The following is a 19,884-nucleotide window of genomic DNA, read 5'->3' as shown; positions in this document are numbered from 1 at the left end:
ACAGGGTGAAAACATTCAGAAACAGTTGCTTGTTTTTAATAGTGAAATGCTGAAATGAAAAGAAACCAGTTCACAGCAAGATAAGGTTTTACAGGACTCCGGATTTTGCACCTGTTTCACTGCAGCTTCTTCAGAAACTCACTATAGCTACACCACTAGTAAGCTGGAGAAAATGTGTGGCCTTTCTTAAATTGTTCCTCTGCCCCAAAATATCTTTAACTGTCTTCCAAGACAGATTGACTCAAATCCCAGGCAAGTTTTCTAGAAAACTTCGGAGGTGGTGTAGTGAAACAGGTGCAAAATCCGGAGTCCTGTGAAGCCTTATCTAGCTGTGTGTCGGTTTCTTTTCATTTCAGTATTTCTCTACTAAATACAGGCAACTGTTTCTGAATGTTTTCACTCTGTTACAAACATATGTAATTCATGTTACATGTCCTGTTGCAATTTCTTTCATGTTGACATATTATATTAGTCTGTTTACCCCTGTGTTTTGGTTGGTATTTATATTTTGTGCAGTTGTGTGCTGTTTAGCATTTGTCTTTGTTGGAAATCAGCTGCTTGGCAGGTTGATACAGGAGTAGGCGGTCCTTTGGGTATGCTACTCCCAGGTCATTTAGGATTTTAAAGATCAAGACCAGCACTTGTACCCAGAAACTAAGGAGACCATCCTGAAAATACCATTAGGTGTCTGATCAGCCTTTAATTTAGTGACTTGAAAGTTATCCCGCTGGGAAAATTCTGATTAATGCCCAATATTCTGACCATCAGTTCTCCAAATATGTTTCTCAAAGCTTTTAATACAAAACAAACAGACAAGCACAAATATCCTTAGTTTTGTCATAGTTTATTAATATTTCGGACTTCGGACAATAATCTCACAGGGCAACGACTATATATTTCCAGCTACCTGGGCAATGTATCTACTTTCAGTAATCCTAATTAGCCTATAATAAGGTAGGCTATATCTGTTAAAACTTTCATGGATTGAACAGATTTTTTTCTCCCCCCACCCCCAAATCCATCTTCTTCTTTTTTACAGTTTTGAGGTGTATCGGAATTCCTGCAAGACTTGTCACCAATTTTAACTCAGCCCATGATAATGATGCCAATTTGCAGATGGATGTCTTTGTGGATGAAAATGGAATGGTGGAATCCAGACTCACGAAAGATTCAATTTGGTATGTTTTCTGGAGAAATGTAGGTTAAAGTTGACTCTATAACTTTTAATGACAATAATCAAGGCTTAATTTTCTTCCCTGGATCTTTAAATAATAGTTCACTGAGTGCCCAGTATTCCTGATGGTCCCACATAGGACAGAGATCCACTTGGAAACTACCAGAAGTAGGTCCTTTAGTGTGGTGGCACCCAATCTATGGCATGCTCTTCCAACTGAGATCAGGCATGCACCTACGCTATTTCGTTTTTCAGCATTGGTTGAAGACTTTTCTTTTCAGGCAAAAATGTCCTGATGAATGATGAAAGTCCAGCTACTGTTTTATTGTTTCTGCTTTTATTGCAAAATTTTTGTATTTTGTATTTTAATTTGTTGTATACCACTCTCATATCTCTCAATGTGGAGTGCTTTCTAAACCATATAATTAATAAATGCCTCACTGTAGCCCTATTTGGGTGTTCATCCTCACACAATTTCAATCGTGTGACGGGGAAGGTGGGACTGCCTTTACTGGTCCCACCTCCTCTGTCGCATTTCCATTGGTCTAGCCCTGCCACCTTCCACACTTTGAAGGGGGAAGGTCTGAGGTGGGGAACCAGCTCCCTGCACCATTTAGAATCCAGCATGGTGAGAGTTCTATATCAAACAGGGTGCCAATACTGGTATGCCTATACATTTCCCATTCTGGTGGGTGCTGATGGGAAATGGAGACCAGTGATACTACAAGTGCTTCAAGTTCCCCAGGCCTGCTCTAAACCATAGGGAATGTTTTTGCTCTTCCCCTATGTATATTTACATAGGGAAGGAGCAATGTAAATGAAGATGGCTTGGATTTCGTGGAGTCATTCCTTCTCCAGTGTGTCTTTTAAGCCTTCTCCAAGGCAGGATCTACACTACTCTTTAAAATGGTTTATAAGAGTTATGACAACTCTTGGGGCCCAGGACTCACTCCATATACAGTTTTCAAACCATTTTCAAAGTGCCATATCCTGCTTGGTGTAGATCTGCCCCAAAATTAAAGCAAGTGGAGCTTTGCAGTTCTACATTGACTAAAGGTAAGCTCCGTAGTAGTTTAAATCTCTCTCTCTCTTTCTCTCTCCTTCCTTTTGGGGGCTTGATTCCTTTTTGAACTTCACCTTTAATCTCTCTTTGTGGTATATTTATTGCTACATGATCCACATAACCTCCTGGGGGCATACATTAAATTAACCTACAGTGTTCTCCATTTCTCCTCCGTGTCCTTTCTCTTCATGTCCTTTCTACCATTGAATGGAAGCCTTGCTCTAAATTGTTTTGTATCATAATCTTGTCATGATTTTAGTGAAGTCTCTTTTTAAAGATCAAATTTAAGACATTTAATACTATTTTAAACATTTCTCTCATCTGGAAGATGGATGGTACAATATGCTTTTGTTGTCTCTGATCTATACGTTCACTCTGAAAACATTTATTACTATTAAACATTTATATTGAAATGTTGTTTGTTCTATGAATAGCTGAAGTTCATCCAAAATATTTAGATATCTTTAACGCAGATGCAGTTTCAGGGATGTTGTCATCTGAGATTTTAATTCCATTATTCTCTAGATATAGAAATGATCTAGATTATTAAGCATAAATGGTTACACCCAATGTTGTTTTTCACTAGCAGAAAGAAATTCCACTTGTGCTAGGCAGGGCACCTGATTTCTGCCGAATCCCCTATCCCATTCCCCCAATTCTCCCATCCACAGCTGTTCATGAATGTAGAGGAACCCTGCAGAACAGTATGGGACATGGCAAAGAGGGTAGGGATGGGAGAATCAGTGATGCTCAAGCTTGCTGAGATTCACTCCTGCCTTGATTGAGATCTGTTTTTCTTTTCATTCTAATGGGGAAAGTGTGCATTTCAGTATGCATTTTTTAAAGTGTGAACTCACAGATTAAAGCGTAAAAATGTATATGTGCATTTTTCTAAACTATGCATTTTGCAAGCATGATTGCAAATGTGGGCCCATGCAAGCTTTTCCAAAATACTGCACTCCCGTTCACCTTCAGCACTGCAAATGGGGCAAATCTCAGTTCAAAACAACATGAAGTACCTTAACGGAGGGTCACCGCAGGTAAAACATATCAGCAAAAAATGGGTGTTCCATCTTGCATAAGCCATTGTGCTTTTCACTAGTGCCAAACCTCCATCGATTGTGACCTGCTTTAAATAATCTGAATCTGTGTACAGGAAAAGATACAGTGGTAAGTTTAGAGTTCTGCTTGGAGAGCTAGAGCCAAATTAAAAGTCTTAAGTGGATATCAGAGTGAACAGTCACAATGTCCTCACACCAGAGCAGGTATGTTGGAAATAGAACTGGTCCACATATTGATTACTGGGGTCAAATATAATAATTTAATTGTAGTTAAGGTCGGAGAGTAGATAAAGCATTCTACCATTATAAAGGGGTAATGGGGGGGTCATTCTGACATTCATAAAATCAAAAATGTTTCACCAATCTTCCTGATATTTACATGTGCCAGAAAGAAATGTTGGTTTTACATACCCTGAAAATTTCAAGAAGATTGGTGAAAGGTTGAGGGAAGGAGGGCAGTTTAAAGTACAAAAGAAAAAAAAATCCTATCTGAATCAAAATGGTTCTGATAACTTCCATTAGTGATTTTTTTATCCACAAAATTTGGAGTATTGAACCCCTTACTCATTAATCCAGTGGTGGAGCCTTCTTCCTCCTTCCTTCTAGTTGGTGGAATAGCTTTTCTTTTTTAAAAAATTCCCTTCGGTTGATTTTTAATTAATATTTATTCATCCTATTAGAGTGAATACAGAGGTCTTCTTCAACCATAGCACAACACATGCTCAGTAGCATCGCTCTCCCCTCCCTCTCCCCCTCCCTCCTGCCTCAGATAGATTAGAATGTTGAAAATAAAATGCCCCCCTAGCTCAGACATTTCCTTAGTGGAATCGTCAGTGTTTTCTCAGAAGTAAGTTCCATTGAGTGTAGTGGTCTTTCTCCCAGGTAAGTGTGTAGGGGATTGTAGCCTTTTTAAAACTGCCTGGAACATTGGAAGGGGAGGAGTGAGAGATGTTACTGAGAATTTCCTCTCCTTTCCAGCACAATAATCCTACAATTAACAACTTGCTTACTATGTGTGTGTCTGTGTGCGTCATGCCCCTGCTAGAGGAATCTTCCTCAGAGGAAGCAGAGCCCCAGAAACCAGGGAGACACATCAAGTACTGGCACCAAACCAGGAAGAGCCTGGGCCTTTAGGGAAGACGGCTGCAGGGCCTTCTGGGGAGATGGCTTCAGGTCTTTCCCTGGCAGGGGGACTCTGGCTCTGGAACAGAGGCTGAGCAACCCCCTGACCCTCAGGAGTGCCGTTGCCTCAAGCAACAAGCCAGTAGGCCTTCTGTAAGAAGAAGAGCTCAGTTGCAAAAATGGTCTCCTTGGGAGAAAGCAACTCCTCCAGAGTAGGGCTCTGGCCCAAGAGGTCTGATGGACAGCAGCTGAGACTGGATGGGGCTCAGCAGCCTTTGAAAATAAAAGCCAGTAGTTAGAGCTTGCCGGTTGCTGGAAACAATGTCTCATCAGTTTTTTTGGTCTTCTGACCCTGTCTTGTTCCTAAACCTCTGTGCTATGACCTTGGACCTATGCTTGTCCCTGCTACCAGATTATGTATTTAATGGGCTGCCTCACTGTGTTTGACTCTTTGACTGTTTGACTACTCCTGAGCTTAAAGCTTTTGTGCTGGAACATTGGTCTGGGGTATTACTTAGCCTGGTGGTCAGCTGTATAACCAAGAATGCTACAGCCAGTGCAGGACAGTGTGTGTGTGTGTGTGTGTGTGTTCTTTTATTCTTCATTTGACCATTGCTGCTGCTTGATCAAGCTTCCTCCTGAACTCCCCCCTGCAATTTATTTTTTTAAAAATTCCATGTATTTGATTTTTAAAGAATTTTTATTCCTTGAGTCCCTAGCTGACTTCATATTGTGATGCAGCCACTTAGGGAGCCTCAGAGCTCATCAGAAGGGAGGGGTGAGGAGAAGAGCCCCATTGCATTGGGAAAGTGGGTGGGAAGGAGGAATATTTCAAGGAAGGTTTTCCCCTCCTTTGCCTGCCTTACTCTGGCAATCCAGTCTGACTGTGAATCACAATTTGGATATATACTGGCTTGGGCACTTATTAGCTATGATGGGTTTTAACGTTGATAACTGGGGAGGAAGATATGTGTTTGTGTGTGTAGCGAGAGGTTTGGGGCTGGGGAGTCTTATCATGAATGAAAAGCATTGCTATTTATTTTTATTTTATTTTTTTAAAAAACTTTTAAAAGTTGGGAAAGCACTTGAGCCCCAAACAGTGTTCTTCTATTTTGCCATGGCTAGGACATGTAGTTTTGTTAAGATATAGGAGGTAGCCACTTGTTTTTTGACTGCCTGGGGTTGGTTGTCATTAAGGGAGATCTCCCCCAGTCCTGGCCAAGTGCTGAAAGCAAAGGGAAAGCTAATGTATCCTCTGCATCATTTCTATCCCATGGAGTGCATGTTGGGATGGCTATTGTGAGGACAGTAGTAATAATGAATATGTCACACTTTCTAAGCACTCAAAGTGTTTCACATACATCATCTCAGCAATCCTTACAGAACCTTGGTCAGGCAGTTCAGCATTATTAATAATCCCATTTTGCAGATTGGGGAGGCTGGGACTGAGGCCAAGTTCCTTGCTTAAGCCCACCAGTGAGTGCTGTCCATGTATGAAGCAGAAGGAGGAGGTAGAATGAGAGTGGGGTTCTGGATGATGGCAATTCAGAATGTAGGTGTGGGTTTAGGTTTTCACACCATGTTTGGAAACCTGTTGGTGGCCCTGTCTGTCTGTTGATGCTTTCCTGTGCCATTTTTACAACCAACCCTGAGCAACCTTAAAGTGAATTTGTGCCAATTGAGTCTTGAGTACTTTGGGGGAAAGAGATGGTTGCTATTTGCATGACCTTGAAGGCATTGTATATTTCTGCCTTCCCCTTCTGTCTGTAACAGACATCCCAGATTCACCCAGTCTGAAGTGCCCCTTTCCCCCGCTCTGCTAGCCACCACTAGCAAGACCCTACAAAAATGATTCCACATTGCAGCATTTCTCGCAGTATCAAAATTCCAGCAGTGTACATCACTTTTCTGGGATAATTCTTTTCCCCCTGCTTCCTGGCGTCCTACTACATTAACTCGCATAACTGACAAGTTCCTTCCTCATCCTGGGCTTTCATTTCCACTTTGAAATGTCTTGTTAGTCCTGATTTCTCATTGTTTCTCTTTCCCCACCCATTAAGAATGAAATGGTTTGAGCGTAACAATCCTTTTGTTTGCTGAGACTATATTTCTAATATTATTGCCTCAAGTAGCAGTAGCTACACTAACATAATTAGCTTTTTATCTGCTGTCAGAGAGAGGATTTGTCTTTTCCCCCCTCTTTTTTTTCTTTAAAGGAAATCGCTGCCTTCCCTCATCTCGTTTATTCTGCCATGGCTCAAATCTCTTGAAGCTTGTCTAAAATGTAACTTCTGGGCTTTCTCCCTTATTTTCAGTCTTTCATGAGCCCTAATAAACCAGTGGAATAAAAACTACAAGGCCACATGTTGTGTTTTTTTTTGTGAGAGTTCTTTTTTGAAATGTCCTGGGTTATTGCACACAATAACCCCGCAGTGCTTTTGTCAAGATTGAGCTGAGGGACCACAACGAGGAGGTCAGAGCTGAGGGACACGCAGAAATACACCAGAGCCAAGGAAGACCTTATTGCTTAGGCCTGGCTTTAGCCCCAACAAGAAGTCTTTTATAGCCCTTCCTGTTCAGGGCGTCCCCAGTGGCCTGAAAGTACTTCATTACCAGGAAGATGTTTCATGCTTCGGCACTGATAGCGCACTGAATGGGGGCAGTTTCACACTGAAGGTTCCTGGTTGTGCCCCCAGCTGCTCCTGTCAGTATCTGAACTTCTGCTCCAGAGAAGGCCTTTCAAATCTCAGCTCTTAAGGCCAGTTTTTATTTTTATTTCAGTGCACAGCAGTCGCACGGAGCTTGGCTGCAGAATTTGAGAGTGGTGTTGGTGTTGATTGGCTAGCAAGCTATCAGTTCTTCCCACTCCCTCTTGAAGCTGCAAAGTATAGCCATGTGCCTGTCAGAGAGGGCCTGTTGATGGTCTCTGAGCATTTGCAGAGAATGTTCACCTCACCATTGAGTTTGTACCTTATTTAGTTAGCTGTTTCTAACTCTTGATACATTGCTGTTGTGGATCTGGGAGGGGGGAAATGACTTTCTTGACTGGACCCCTTTTTTATAAGGGTTCCCCAAAAGTAAATTACTGACAGGCTGCCACCATAGGCTAATCCTCTCCTGAATACCCTAGTCTTTCCAGCTGGGGAATCCTAAGCCATTCTGCCAAGGACTCCTTCCTTCAGCTCTAGGGAGAATAAAAGCAGTCGTGTATTTATTTGCCCAGTACTAAAAAAAAACACCTTATGGAATACAAAAGGGGTAGCTTAGCAACTGTGCAGTCCTGCATGTGGGAAAAGTTTTACAGAGAAATACCCCTTTTAAAACCATGTAATCAAATGTACAATTATATAAAGAATGTTTATTTGTGTGTGTGTGTGTAAGTGAGAGAGATAAATAAGGGAAGGTAACAATCACACACTGAGCATTCCAATTTCAAAAAAAATCAAGCAAGTTTAACTTAGCTAGTATGTTTTACATGCTTGTGTAGGATCTTAGGTTTCAGAGCATATGCAGAGTTTATTGCAGGAAGGGTTGACAGAATGTAGTCGGGCCTCTTGATTAGATGTTGCAAAAAAGAGTGAGTCTGATAACAAAATCACATATTTATAGAAATGGAGATCAGTGAAAGCCAGCCTCTTAGTGAAGTCTGTTGTTTTATCCAGTTGGGATGATATGGTGCATTTTTGATGTTAGTAGTCTAGCTAGCAAATTAGAAAATTATTTAGTAGCTGGATCCACCTTAATGATTCAAAACTTACATCTCAAGGGCCAGCTGGTTCCATCCAGAATGGATGATATGAAAAAGATATTCACGTGCAAGTGTTTATTGGAAAACAAAATACACGTTTTGGCCTGTTGAGGCTTCCTGGCAGAGTTCCAAATTACCAAACACTCTAGGGGACACTGTTGAGCTACATCACAACATAGGATTTGTCACAGCTGCCAACTAACCTGCAATACAGTGACATACAAAAACGATAGGATACAAAATCACATACAATCACTACAATTAAAACAACAATCATACAAGCACTAAAAGCCAAATACAAGCCAGCAGAATGAACAAAATCAGTAAGATCACTCCAGCTCAGTAACCAGATGCCCACCTGAATTTTTTTTAAAAAAGGGGGGAGGGAGTCAGAAGGGCACCATCCAGAGAGAACTCCCTTGGGGGCCAATACCAAGAAGGTCCTAGTCCAAGTAGGCTCTCACTGCACTTCAGGTGGCAAAGGTATCCTAAGCAGATGATCCACTGAAGATCAAAAGGCAAGGCAAGGCTGCACAGGAAGAGGCACATGCAGGCTGGCAATGATGAGGGTTACAACATCTGGAGGACACCAGGTTGGGGAAGGTCACACTGCATCAACAGTACAGAGCATGTTTCAAGGAACCAAAATTGCTCCTTTTGTTGGGAAAAACAAACCTGGCATGGTGAAAGACCAATGGCAGACAGTTTACACAGAAGTCCAAGCCCTTGATGAATAAAAAGTAAGTTTGGGGATATTTTTGTTCTTCTAGAGATGTCACTATAACATTAGAGGCAGAATAGATACAGGGTTACATTGAATACTATCCCAAAGACTGGCTTTTATGTCTTATAAATAGCCATTCTTATTTCCCTATAATGGCATAGCTGTAATGGAAAATAAATATGTTCCCTTGGTTTGGTACAGATGTTGCTGCTTGAATTTTTAATGCTATTTTTTCCTTGTATTAAGGAATTACCATTGCTGGACTGAAGCTTGGATGTCCAGACCTGACCTCCCTGTTGGTTTTGGAGGTTGGCAAGCTGTAGATAGCACTCCTCAAGAAAACAGTGATGGTAGGCATGCAAGTTCACTAATTTCTCGCTTGGAATTAATTCTCATGTCGTAGAATGGAAACGTAGCATACACCAGTAGCGTAGAAGGTCGGAACATACTGAGAGATTTTATTCTTTTAACCATTTGTATTGGATTTTATTCTTTTAACTGTTTGTAATCTGGCCAGAGAACATTTGTTACTGGTCAGATTAAAAATATAGTTAATAAGCACAATTTAAAACTATGCCCTTCAGGATTGGAAATAGGGTTCTTCCAAGCCTTTGTGACATAAAATAATCAATTTCTTACTTATTCTGAGAGATATGATAGAAAGTTTCCATGCCCAATGATAAGGAACATAGCCCAGGAAGGATGGGATTTCCAGTTTTCATCTCTTTGTTCCCACCAAAGTTCATACGGGTTCTTAAAGCAAGGGTGGTGGGGAACCTTTTTCACCCTGAGGGCCGAATTCAATTTTGGAGAAGCTCTCGGGGGCCACATTCCAGTGGTGGGAGGGGCTGAAGGCCAAGGGTGGGGCCAGCAATACAGCCCCTCCCACCAGCATTGCCAATAACTAAAACATAGGAGAGGCATTTCAACTTTTTAGGATCGGGGGAGGTGGGGAGAAAACTGCACTGAAGCCAGGAGACTACCAAACAATCTGTGGTCAGAGGGAAGGGGATGGGGCCACTTGAGGAACCTCAGAGGATCAGATTGGGACCCCAGGAGGGAAAGATTTGGCCCTGGGGCCTGAGGTTCCCCATCCCTGACTTAAGGGACGATTGAATAGCTCTTAAGAGGATGAAGGATGGTGGTATTTGAAGAGCCAACCCTCGTTACAGAGATGAAATCCACATAACCCAGAGGACTGGCTATTTCGTTGGTCGCCAAGATGTTGTTCTGCCCTTTCAAAATGGAAACTAATCCTGTGAGTTGGGGCAGCCTCATATAAGCCAACAGGGCTCCAGTTTCACTTGCCAGGCTCTCCATGGTAAGTGTGCCTCTGCCTTCTGGTGAGTGTGGCAAGCCACAGCCTTCCTCCCGAACCTGGAGCTGCAGAGGTGAGTGGAGATTATTCCACCAGCAGCTCGGTGATCTCAACTCCTCCCAGTCTCGAGGTTGGGAGGAGGACTTGGACCTTTGCAGCTGCTGCCTTGCTAGGCACCGTAAGCCCTGCCATCCTTTCCTGCCCAAATCTGGAGAGGATGGTGATGGCTTCCTTGGCTTTGGTGTTGGCCAGGTGCCCAGAGTGCCTTGGCTACAGAATAGCCAAACCAAGAAACCACCTGGATCTGGATAGGGTTGTAGCAGCTTCCTGGGTCCCTAAATTGCTAAGCCCCCTGCAGCGCTTTCTTTGAACAGTAGCCCAATCAGCAGGCTCCAAATAGAGCTGGAAAGAATAGGGGCGGCTTTCTTGGGCAACCAGCAACCAAACCAACAACCAACCACCCCTTTTCAGCTTGTAACTCGGGAGGGAACCAGGGAGAAGTCCTTAGTTCACTTGCAGTGTGAGATCCATGACAAGCGGTGGGACAGGGTTTAGCTTGGCTGCCAAGGCCAGCCAAAAAGTGTAGACCCCTGCAAGTCATGTTCATTACAGGATTTTTGATCCAATCCAGCAGGGCTCTTCTTATGTCCCTATACACAGATCTTATACCAGGGGTAGGGAATCTGATACTGCCCAGCTGTTGTACTACAACTCCCATCCAACATGGCCACCAATCAGGGAATGATGGGAGTTGTAATCCAAAACATATGGAGGGTAGCAGGTTACCTGCCACTGACTTATACTCACTTTCCCAACCACAGAAGTCAGTGGAACACTATAACAAATTGGGCTAATATAATCCATACGAAGGTATAAAGGGGGAGATTGCTGAACTGAAGTTAGATATTCATTTTCATATACATCGGTATGACGGTAGAAGGCTGAGTCAGATTTGAGTGCCTACATTCAAGGAAGCGAGGAAAACATTAAGAGATGCTTCAGAGATGAGCCACAGGACTTGAAATCAAATATTATTTTATACTAAATCTAAGAAGCATTTCAGTCATGCGGAAACAGACAAAAACAAGACTGGCATTGGCTGCTAATGGCAGACAATTAGACCATTTCAACTCCAAAATAACACCTAGCTTTCTGTGAGCAGAGATAATTAGCAATGTGGTTTGATCCGTTTCAGTCAAGAGGAGATTTTCAAGTGACTTTGCTGTGAAATAAGAGCAGCCTTGCTGAATTAGACTGAAGGTCCACTGTGACCCGTATTCTCTTTATAGTAGAACCAAAGACTTCTGGGAGCTCACACGAAATGGATAGATTCGTCCCTCCCTAGCTTGAACCATGCCGTAAGGTTCTGTGTTTGCAGAGAAATTGCCCACTTTCTTTTGCAACATAAGGCAAGAGAAGATCTCCTAATTGTACTTGCGTTAGGCAGAATGTTTCCCATGGAGGTTCAAAATCATACTCTTTTGTTACAAGGCAGCATCCCTTCCATTAATTACATCTAGAACCTGAGCAAATATTACTCAGAGTATTAATCTGTAAATATATCTTAGGCATGTTTTAGCGAGAGATTCTTTCCTCTCTCTCTGGGAGAGGGAAAGAATAGTATATCGGTGTATTGCTGTCAAATGGCTGCTACCAATGTCTGTGAATGTGATACGTATTGACTCTCTTATAATTATGTAACCTTTTGGCAATATTGCCTTTTTTGCGATAGCCTCTGGCTGACAGCTGATCGAGTGCATAGTATTAAAAAATCTGAAATGAGAAGGGAACTGGCAAACAGGGTGGGAGGCTTCTGGTGGCACTACAGGAGACTCAAGACTTGTATCCCATTTTGGTTCTTCTCATCTAGGCATGTATCGGTGCGGCCCAGCTTCAGTTCAAGCCATTAAGCATGGACATGTCTGCTTCCAGTTTGATGCGCCTTTTGTTTTTGCAGAGGTATGAAACAGTGAAAAATATTGGTCAAATGGCTTGAGTAATACATATGATTGAGACTTAAGTGGCTCTTTGCTTTTATACATAAAGTCATGTCATGGGATCAACTTACATTTTCTTTATTTAATCCATTTGTGTCCCACTTTTCAATTTAAAATATTTTCAGGGCAGCGTATAACATAAATTTAGGCACTACCGTTCCTCTACTATCACCTTTATTATTACTAGCATGGCCACTATTTAATGTTGGGTTGGATCCAGATTTACACTGGATGAACAGTGCTGGCAGAAGCAGATGTCCTCACTTCCTCCTTCCCTCCAGCCCCCTAAACCTACTACATTTTGGGTTGAGTGTGGGTTGTCATTGAACCGTATGTTGTCATTAAACCATGGGTTCTCATGTTGCCATTAAACCATAGGTTCTCATGTTGTCTGAACTTGGCACATTTTCCACAGTGTGGCTTGTTAACCAACCTGAACAGGCCAATGACAAACCATGGGTTCTCAAGGTGGCTTGTTTGAGAAAAATATATAAAAAAAACCCCATGTGGTTAATAAGTTACCTTTAGGAAAATGCTCTGGGTTCAGACAACACGAAAACCCACAGATCAGCAACAACCCATACTTAACCACTGAGTGTGGGATATCGTGTTGTGTGAACCCAGTCAGAGAGTAAGAAACCCTGCTGTATAGGGTGAACTGTGCTGTTGGGCAAGGGGGCATCCCCCAAACTTTGGTGGAGGCATCCTTTGTGAATGAAGCCCTTTCTGTCACAGAACATCCTTTCCTTTGGTGGGAAGCAGATCCTGGATCCCACCCAGTGTGTGTTTGGTGCTGTACAAAACCTAGAAAGGAATACGGTTCCTGTGAGAAGACCTAAATGTCTTTATTAAGATGGATGAAGCAAAGGGGAGGGGACCAAAGCAGCGAGTCATGCAGTAACCCATCAAGCAGCTTCCACTGTGGATGACGGCTTTGGGCTCACAGGAACTTTGATTTTATTTCATTTATTTTTAAATATATATATTATTACTAATGCATTTCTCACAGCACAGTATGTTCTTTCACAGCCCACAGTTCAGCAATTACTGATGCATAGGTTTTTATGCTACCCAGCAGGTGACTTCAGGCTTTGCCTGGTTTGTTTGTTTTAATTTTTAGGTGAACAGCGATGTTGTATACTCAAAAGCAATGACAAATGGAATTAGGGTAGTTCAACATATTGACAAGACCCAGATTGGGATCTTAATCCTGACTAAAGAAGAGGGTACAGATAAGATGAAGGACATTACTGAGCAGTACAAATTCCGAGAAGGTAATTCCATGACCAAACGCAATAATAAATGCATAGAGCATAATTTATCTAGGCCCAAACATCCACAGAATAGCTTCCCTTATTGTCCATTCATAGCAGTTTCTCTTTATGGCTGCTTAATGACCTTTATAAGTTGGGCTTTTGGCCATGCATGCAGCCATTTCATGCAAGGGGGATTCTACACATCGTACTGAGACCCCGCCTTCTTCCGCCGAGCTCTCCGACCCGGCCGGCGAGGAGGGAGGTGGGTGGCGGCAGCGGCGGCAAGGACGCCTCTTTCTCGTCTCTTCTCCAGGCAAGCTACACGATCGCTTTGGGGGCGCACTGGGGGCGCATGGAAGCGCCCTCAGTATGATGTGTGGAATCCCCCCTAGAGAGCAAACAAACAAGGAAGTTTCTAACCATAGTTTCCCATTTTGTCCAAATCAAGAAACTACGGTTAATGGATTTGGAACAAGTGAGGATATGAAACCATGGTTTGAAGTTGTCTTAATAGCCTGGCTTGCTCTGAAGCTGTTAACCATAGTTTCCTAGTTCAGACAAAACAGGAAACTATAGTTTATTGAGGATTTCCTGGCTTGTTCACTTGCTTACATGAAGGGAGGAGCTTTTATAAACCACCCAAAGATCTTCAGCTATGGGGAGGTATATAAATGTAATAAATAATACTAAAAAGGGGGGCTGCATGCTATTACTTGAGTCTTCTTCATATGTTAGTTTATAAAGCTATCCAAACTAGCTGATAGCCTATTTAGTGCTTTAGCCTTCTCCCATATGTACCTAAGATCATCCTCAGAGGTCCTTCTCCATGAGTCCCTGCCAAAGGAAGTGAGGCAGGTGGCTACCAGGAGGAGGGCCTTCTCTGCTGTGGCACCCTGGCTGTGGAATGAGCTCCCTAGAGAGTTCACCTGGCACCTATATTATACTCTTTTAGACGCCAGATGAAGACCTTTTTATTTTCTCAGTATTTTAACAGTTTATCAACTTAATTGTTGATAATTAATTCCTACATCATGCTAAATCATGATTTAATGTGATGTGCATGAGCTGCAGCAAGGAACAGTCACACATGCTTCGCTTTCCCTGCTCTTCCTCCCGTGCAGCCAAGAAGAGAACTCTGGTTGCTTTTAGTTAACCATGTGCTGTCTAGATTCAGAATTAGGATTGGCGCTTACTATGGTTAGTTTCAACAAATCAGCTTCAGAAACTACATTCAGAAGTTGGCCTGTTTGGAATTATCTATAGATACATCAATCACAGTTTATTTTACCCGACAACACAACAAATTATGGGTAAGGAAAGCAAACGCAAACGCAGCTGTTGAAGGGGCAGAAATGTGCATGAGCCTGAGAGCTCCTCTACATGAGTGGTTTATTGCCTGCTCATGATTGGCCACTCACAGAAGTTTGTGGGTCCTTTACATTACATCATCCCCCAGAAATCTCGTGTTTTTTTTAAAAAAAAACCCTGAGATAATCCAGTATTTAAATTTTCATGGGATTTCCCCAGCATATAAATGTGGTGTAGCAGTATAATTCCATCACTAGATGGCAGTGTTTATGGAGCATTGCCCAGAAGGGAAGGTTTTAATTCAAATCGTGTGGTCACCATTGGTCGCCATCTAAAGAAGCCCGTAATGATTGTGGAAGACCTGAGAAATATAAAACTTGGTAAGGTTGCGGGGTTTTTCCCTTAATGTAGAGGCTCCCTGTGCCTTGTTCCTGCTTGTGGATATTGTATTTTGAGAGGTCGTTGTTGGACTATAACTCTCAGCATTCCTGACCATTGCCTGGACTGAGTGGGACTGATGGGAGTTGAAGTCCAAAACATTGGGAGGGCACCAGCTTGGGGAAGGCTGGTTTAGTGTGATGTGCAAATGGTTTGCATTTTTTTAAGACCAGGTCCCATTTGCTTTCCAGGCACAGCTGAAGAAAGACTGGCCCTGGAAACCGCCCTGATGTATGGCGTTAAAAAAAATCTGACCCAGGACATCACACCCAGTAGGGAGGTTGACATGGACTTCGTAGTGGAAGAGGCGTTAATTGGCAGCAACTTCAATGTCAGTGTTACATTCCGAAACAATACCCAAAGCCAGTACACTCTGACATCTTACCTTTCTGGCAACGTTGTGTTTTACACTGGGGTTCCAAAGACAGAATTCAAGAACCACAGTTTTGATGTGTCACTGGAGCCCAAGCAAGGTAAGGCCTTAATGTAATTAACAACATCCAATGAAATGTCATTAATTAAAATGTAGGGGCTCACCCCTCCTTGAAGGCTCATGTTGGAAAACAGATAACAGTTCTTATTGTTTTATTTGTTTGGTTGTTGTTCTGTTTTTTTATAGTGGATTTATTTGTTTGTTCATTTTTAATTCTTGTGTTCACCTCTCTGGGAATCCTTGTGGATGAAGGGTGATTTATAAACGCTACAAAAAAAAGGGTAAGGGTACAATAAGAAAATGAAGGGGAAAAAACACATTTATTTAAAATGTGCTTGCCCCACTTTATTGTTGAAATGTACAAAGCGTCTTACAATAATTGAAAAGTATGCTCCATAGTAAAATGTTTTGCATCATCAGCAAGCAAGTACTTAAAATGCCTACAAACAGTAGTAATGGCACAGCAGCAAAACAACAGAAGCAGTAGTAGCAAAACAATAGAAACAGAATTGTACAAAAGCTGGTGAGAACTGGTGGTGCCAAGCAAACATTATTGGAGAGACCACGGCAAAGACTTAGAACTACTCCAGACTCCTCCTTAATTACAGGAAGTGTGTGTGTGTGTGTGTGTGTGCGTGCGTGCGTGTGTGCGTGTGTGTGTGTGTGTGTGGTGGGACTTGGAAAATAATGTTCTGAATAAATTGGGTAGGTTCCTATGGGAGATGGTTCTTTCCTATCCTGGGCCTAGGCTGTTTGGGCTTTGTAGTTCAGAGCTAGCAGGCCGGCTCCAGGCTCAAAGTATTGTCTGAGACATCAGCTGGCTTCCTAATATCAGAAAGAAGAAGTGTTGTCGGCAGCCACAGGTTGCGCATTTTAGATTTCCCACAATGCCAATGGGGGGGGGTTCCCCTCCTTTTCATTTAGCCCCTGCAGTGTATGTGTGGAGGGGGGAAGTGGCTGGATTGAAAGGTTATTTGGATCAGGTTCCCACATGCTTGCTTGCTTGCTTGCTTATTTATTTATTTATTTATTTATTTATTACATTTTTATACCACCCAATAGCCAAAGCTCTCTGGGCGGTTCACAAAAAAACCATAAAGAACATGCTTGCACTAATGTAATCAAAATGGTGAGGATCAGCTGTATGCTACCCATTTAACATGGCATGTAATTTAGCCCTGAGTCTTGCTCCCAAACCCCAACACAATTGTGTCTCCCCTCTGTCTTGTGATGTGTTGCTAATTTGCAGTTAGAGAAGCTCCCAATGAAGGCGACAGTCTGTGTGGATTTGTGTGTGGATTCAGACTCACATACGCTGAAGTGTATAGAATCTCACGCAGGCATGCATCACACACACATCAGGCACCTGAGCAGGTTTCAGAATGGCTTGGTTTACTGATGGAGTAAAATCCTGTGCGTACATTCAGTTATCTTGTAGAGATGATAAGGAGTTGGTGGCATGATTAGGACCCGTCAGGAAAGAGCAAAACAGGTTTCCAAACAGAAAAGGAGCACGTAAGCCTCCCAATCATGATTAAAGGGATTGTGTAGGTTGAAAGCAACTTTGAGGATTTGAATACTTCAAGCGTCTTCAAAGGGGCTATCAATTCTATTCAGTTAAATTTAGCTTGTGAAAGGAGGGTAGCCAGTCCCATCAGGGGCAACATTTAGGAGAGGAGGGGGAAGGCCATCCATTCAAATTCCTTCCCCCACCATCATGTTTCAGACCACGTTCTTCATCAAGAGTCTCTTCTTTTCTTCATCACAAATCCCTATTTTCCTCTCTCTCTCCACCACTTTTCTCTCTTTTTCTGCCACTGCCTTCCTTTACTCTCTCCTCTCTCTCTCTGCAGGATTCACCCCAGGAGGCAGCATGCTCTCCCCCCCCCCATCATCAAGAGCACCCAGTGCAGGTGTTGCTGGCCCAAATGGGCACTGGAGTAGGCGAGTACCACAGGGTGGGCAGATGCTCTGGAGACTCCATGGGCTGTACTCCCATGGTCACATTTGCCACAATGGGAGAGCAGCTAGTTGGTTCTCCAGTGCACCCCCCCACACACACACACACTCTGGTTTGCTCTGAAGGTTTTCTCAGGGAAAGCTGGTGGTGGGTGGGTGGGTGGGTCGGTGGGCTCACTCTCAGAAGAGCCCTGTCAGCCATAAAAAGTGGCCAGTGTGGGTCTGCAGAGAGCTATCCAAGCCCAAGTTCCTGGATCTGGCATGTCCTTCCTCAGAGCCAGGGGGAAGGGCTGTCCCTGGAGATTGCCTCTGGGCGAGCTGGGCCCTGTACCTGTACTCCCTTTTCTCAATCTCTCACTCTTCCTCCCTGCTAGTGTGCTGCTAGGAGGGGCTTGATGAAGATCTGAACCCATCACTTGCGGAGGGCTTTTGAAACTAAGCTGAAGGTCTCACCCAGCCCTGTGGCTTCAAGTTGTCCTCCCCTATCTTAAAATAGGCAAGTCTCATTCATTTCAGTGGAGAGAGTTCATCCAAGCACATCTCCTTCAGCTCCTAGCCTTGAGTTGAGCTCAAATGTAACAGAAGCCCAGTGCCTATTTGCCAGTCATCCCTATCCTCCTGGAAGCCTTGGACCCCCCTCACATCATCTGGTCATAGGACAAATAGCTGCCAATGTGCATCAAACCCAAAACTGGAGGGAGGGGGAATGAGTGGATTGGGACGGTGCATTGAAGTCTATACGCGTAGCCCTCTATTCAAATGTTACACCCACCATATAGATGTCGAGTGGATCCAATGGATGAGTGAATACACCCCTGGGGGTGTTAGGCCAGTTGGAACAATCCCAGTTCCCTCCAGCATCATAGATCTTATGTGGTCTGTATTGTGTTTGTGGATGCTTCAATGGGATATTCTTCTAAGAACTTTCCTACATGAGACATTTATTGTGCACTCATCATCCCCTACCCACAGTCCTTTGTGGATTCTTTAGATGATGTTGTGACCCCACCCCATTACGCTTCTGTATTTAAACAGTACTTTCAGTAAGTTTTTTTAGAGCAGAGGAAATGCACCATTTAATTACAGAAGTGAAAGAAAACGCTTTTTCACTTGTGTATTTCACTATACCACAGTGCCACCTAGAGGTTATGTAGCAGAAAAGCAGGAAAGGAAACACTCTTTGTATAGTGCTCAGATCTCAATTGTGCAGCAAAACTGATAGTAGATACATTGGATTAACAGCCTCATGTAGAAAATCCCATAGAATGATTAGGATTGCAAACTTAACCTGTCATTTTTCTATCACACACTAGTTTTCAAATTGTAAAATAAGATTCACCTATCACATAGCTAATCCTTTCTTCTCTCTCTCTCCCTCCTCTCTTGGTCTCAATGACTGTTCCTAAGTTTTATCTGAGGTTAAGACTTAGGGGCATATTGTGTAATTCCTTTGCAGCAGAGGGGCCACATCAAACAACTTTTGACAGGTTTTAGAAATCTGGGTCAGATGGTTGCCAGGGAATAGTTACAAGAATGAAAGCCAGGGCTCCATTTTGATGTGGATGGAACAAAAGGAGGTAAAGCAGCTCATCTTTTTCACATGTGGGGGGGAAAAGTGAGAGGGGTTAGAAGTTTGGCATTTCCAAATGTAACAAAATCAAGGCAAGAGGGCAGAAGCATAGCTTTGTTCTTTGTGGCTGCTGCCCAGCTCGGTGTGTCTCTCCCTGCCTCCCCTCCCCATCCAAGCCCTGCCAGACCCAAGCTTATTTAACAGCGCAATCCTACACATGTCTAGTCAGAAGTAAGCCCTACTGAGTTTAGTGGGGTTCAGTCCCAAGTAAGTGGCCAGGGGGTTGTAGCTTAATGGCTTTGTGGCTATCTAGATCAGCCTTCCTCAACCTGCGGCGCTCCAGATGTGTTGGACTACATCTCCCAGAATGCCCCAGCCAGCTGGCTGGGGCATTCTGGGAGATGTAGTCCAACACATCTGGAGCGCCCCAGGTTGAGGAAGGCTGAAGATGGACTTTAGATGTTGAGTGTAGTGTACAGGTAGGTTCGTGTCAGGAGAGGCACTCCATCAGGTACTGCGGTCCCGAGCCGTGTAACGCTTTATAGGTAGCCAATGTAAGCGGCCAGAGCTGGTCTTATATGTTCGAACCTTCTGGTCCCCATTATTAATTTGTCTGCCACATTTTGCACAAGCTGCAGCTTCTGAACCATCTTCAAAGGCAGCCCCACTTAAAGTGCATTACAGTAATCTAACCTGGGGGTTACCAGAGCATA

At 43.2% G+C, this 19,884-nt stretch overlaps 1 protein-coding gene across 2 annotated transcripts in view; it reads left to right on the top strand.

The window, feature by feature from the left end:
* Window positions 1-19,884, top strand: part of F13A1 (coagulation factor XIII A chain) — a 102,588-nt gene that overhangs the window by 66,481 nt on the left and 16,223 nt on the right. For both annotated transcript variants that reach the window (XM_063130321.1, XM_063130322.1), the window contains exons 8-12: window positions 1,040-1,178; window positions 9,139-9,242; window positions 12,081-12,169; window positions 13,328-13,481; window positions 15,401-15,682. In XM_063130321.1, the coding sequence (XP_062986391.1) occupies window positions 1,040-1,178; window positions 9,139-9,242; window positions 12,081-12,169; window positions 13,328-13,481; window positions 15,401-15,682 (768 nt within the window). The remainder of the gene's footprint in view (window positions 1-1,039; window positions 1,179-9,138; window positions 9,243-12,080; window positions 12,170-13,327; window positions 13,482-15,400; window positions 15,683-19,884) is intronic.

Source organism: Elgaria multicarinata, chromosome 7 (genome assembly GCF_023053635.1).
Source record: "Elgaria multicarinata webbii isolate HBS135686 ecotype San Diego chromosome 7, rElgMul1.1.pri, whole genome shotgun sequence".
Taxonomy (NCBI): domain Eukaryota; kingdom Metazoa; phylum Chordata; class Lepidosauria; order Squamata; family Anguidae; genus Elgaria; species Elgaria multicarinata.
Note: the sequence above shows the minus strand (reverse complement) of the source record. Positions and strands in the feature narration are given on the sequence as shown.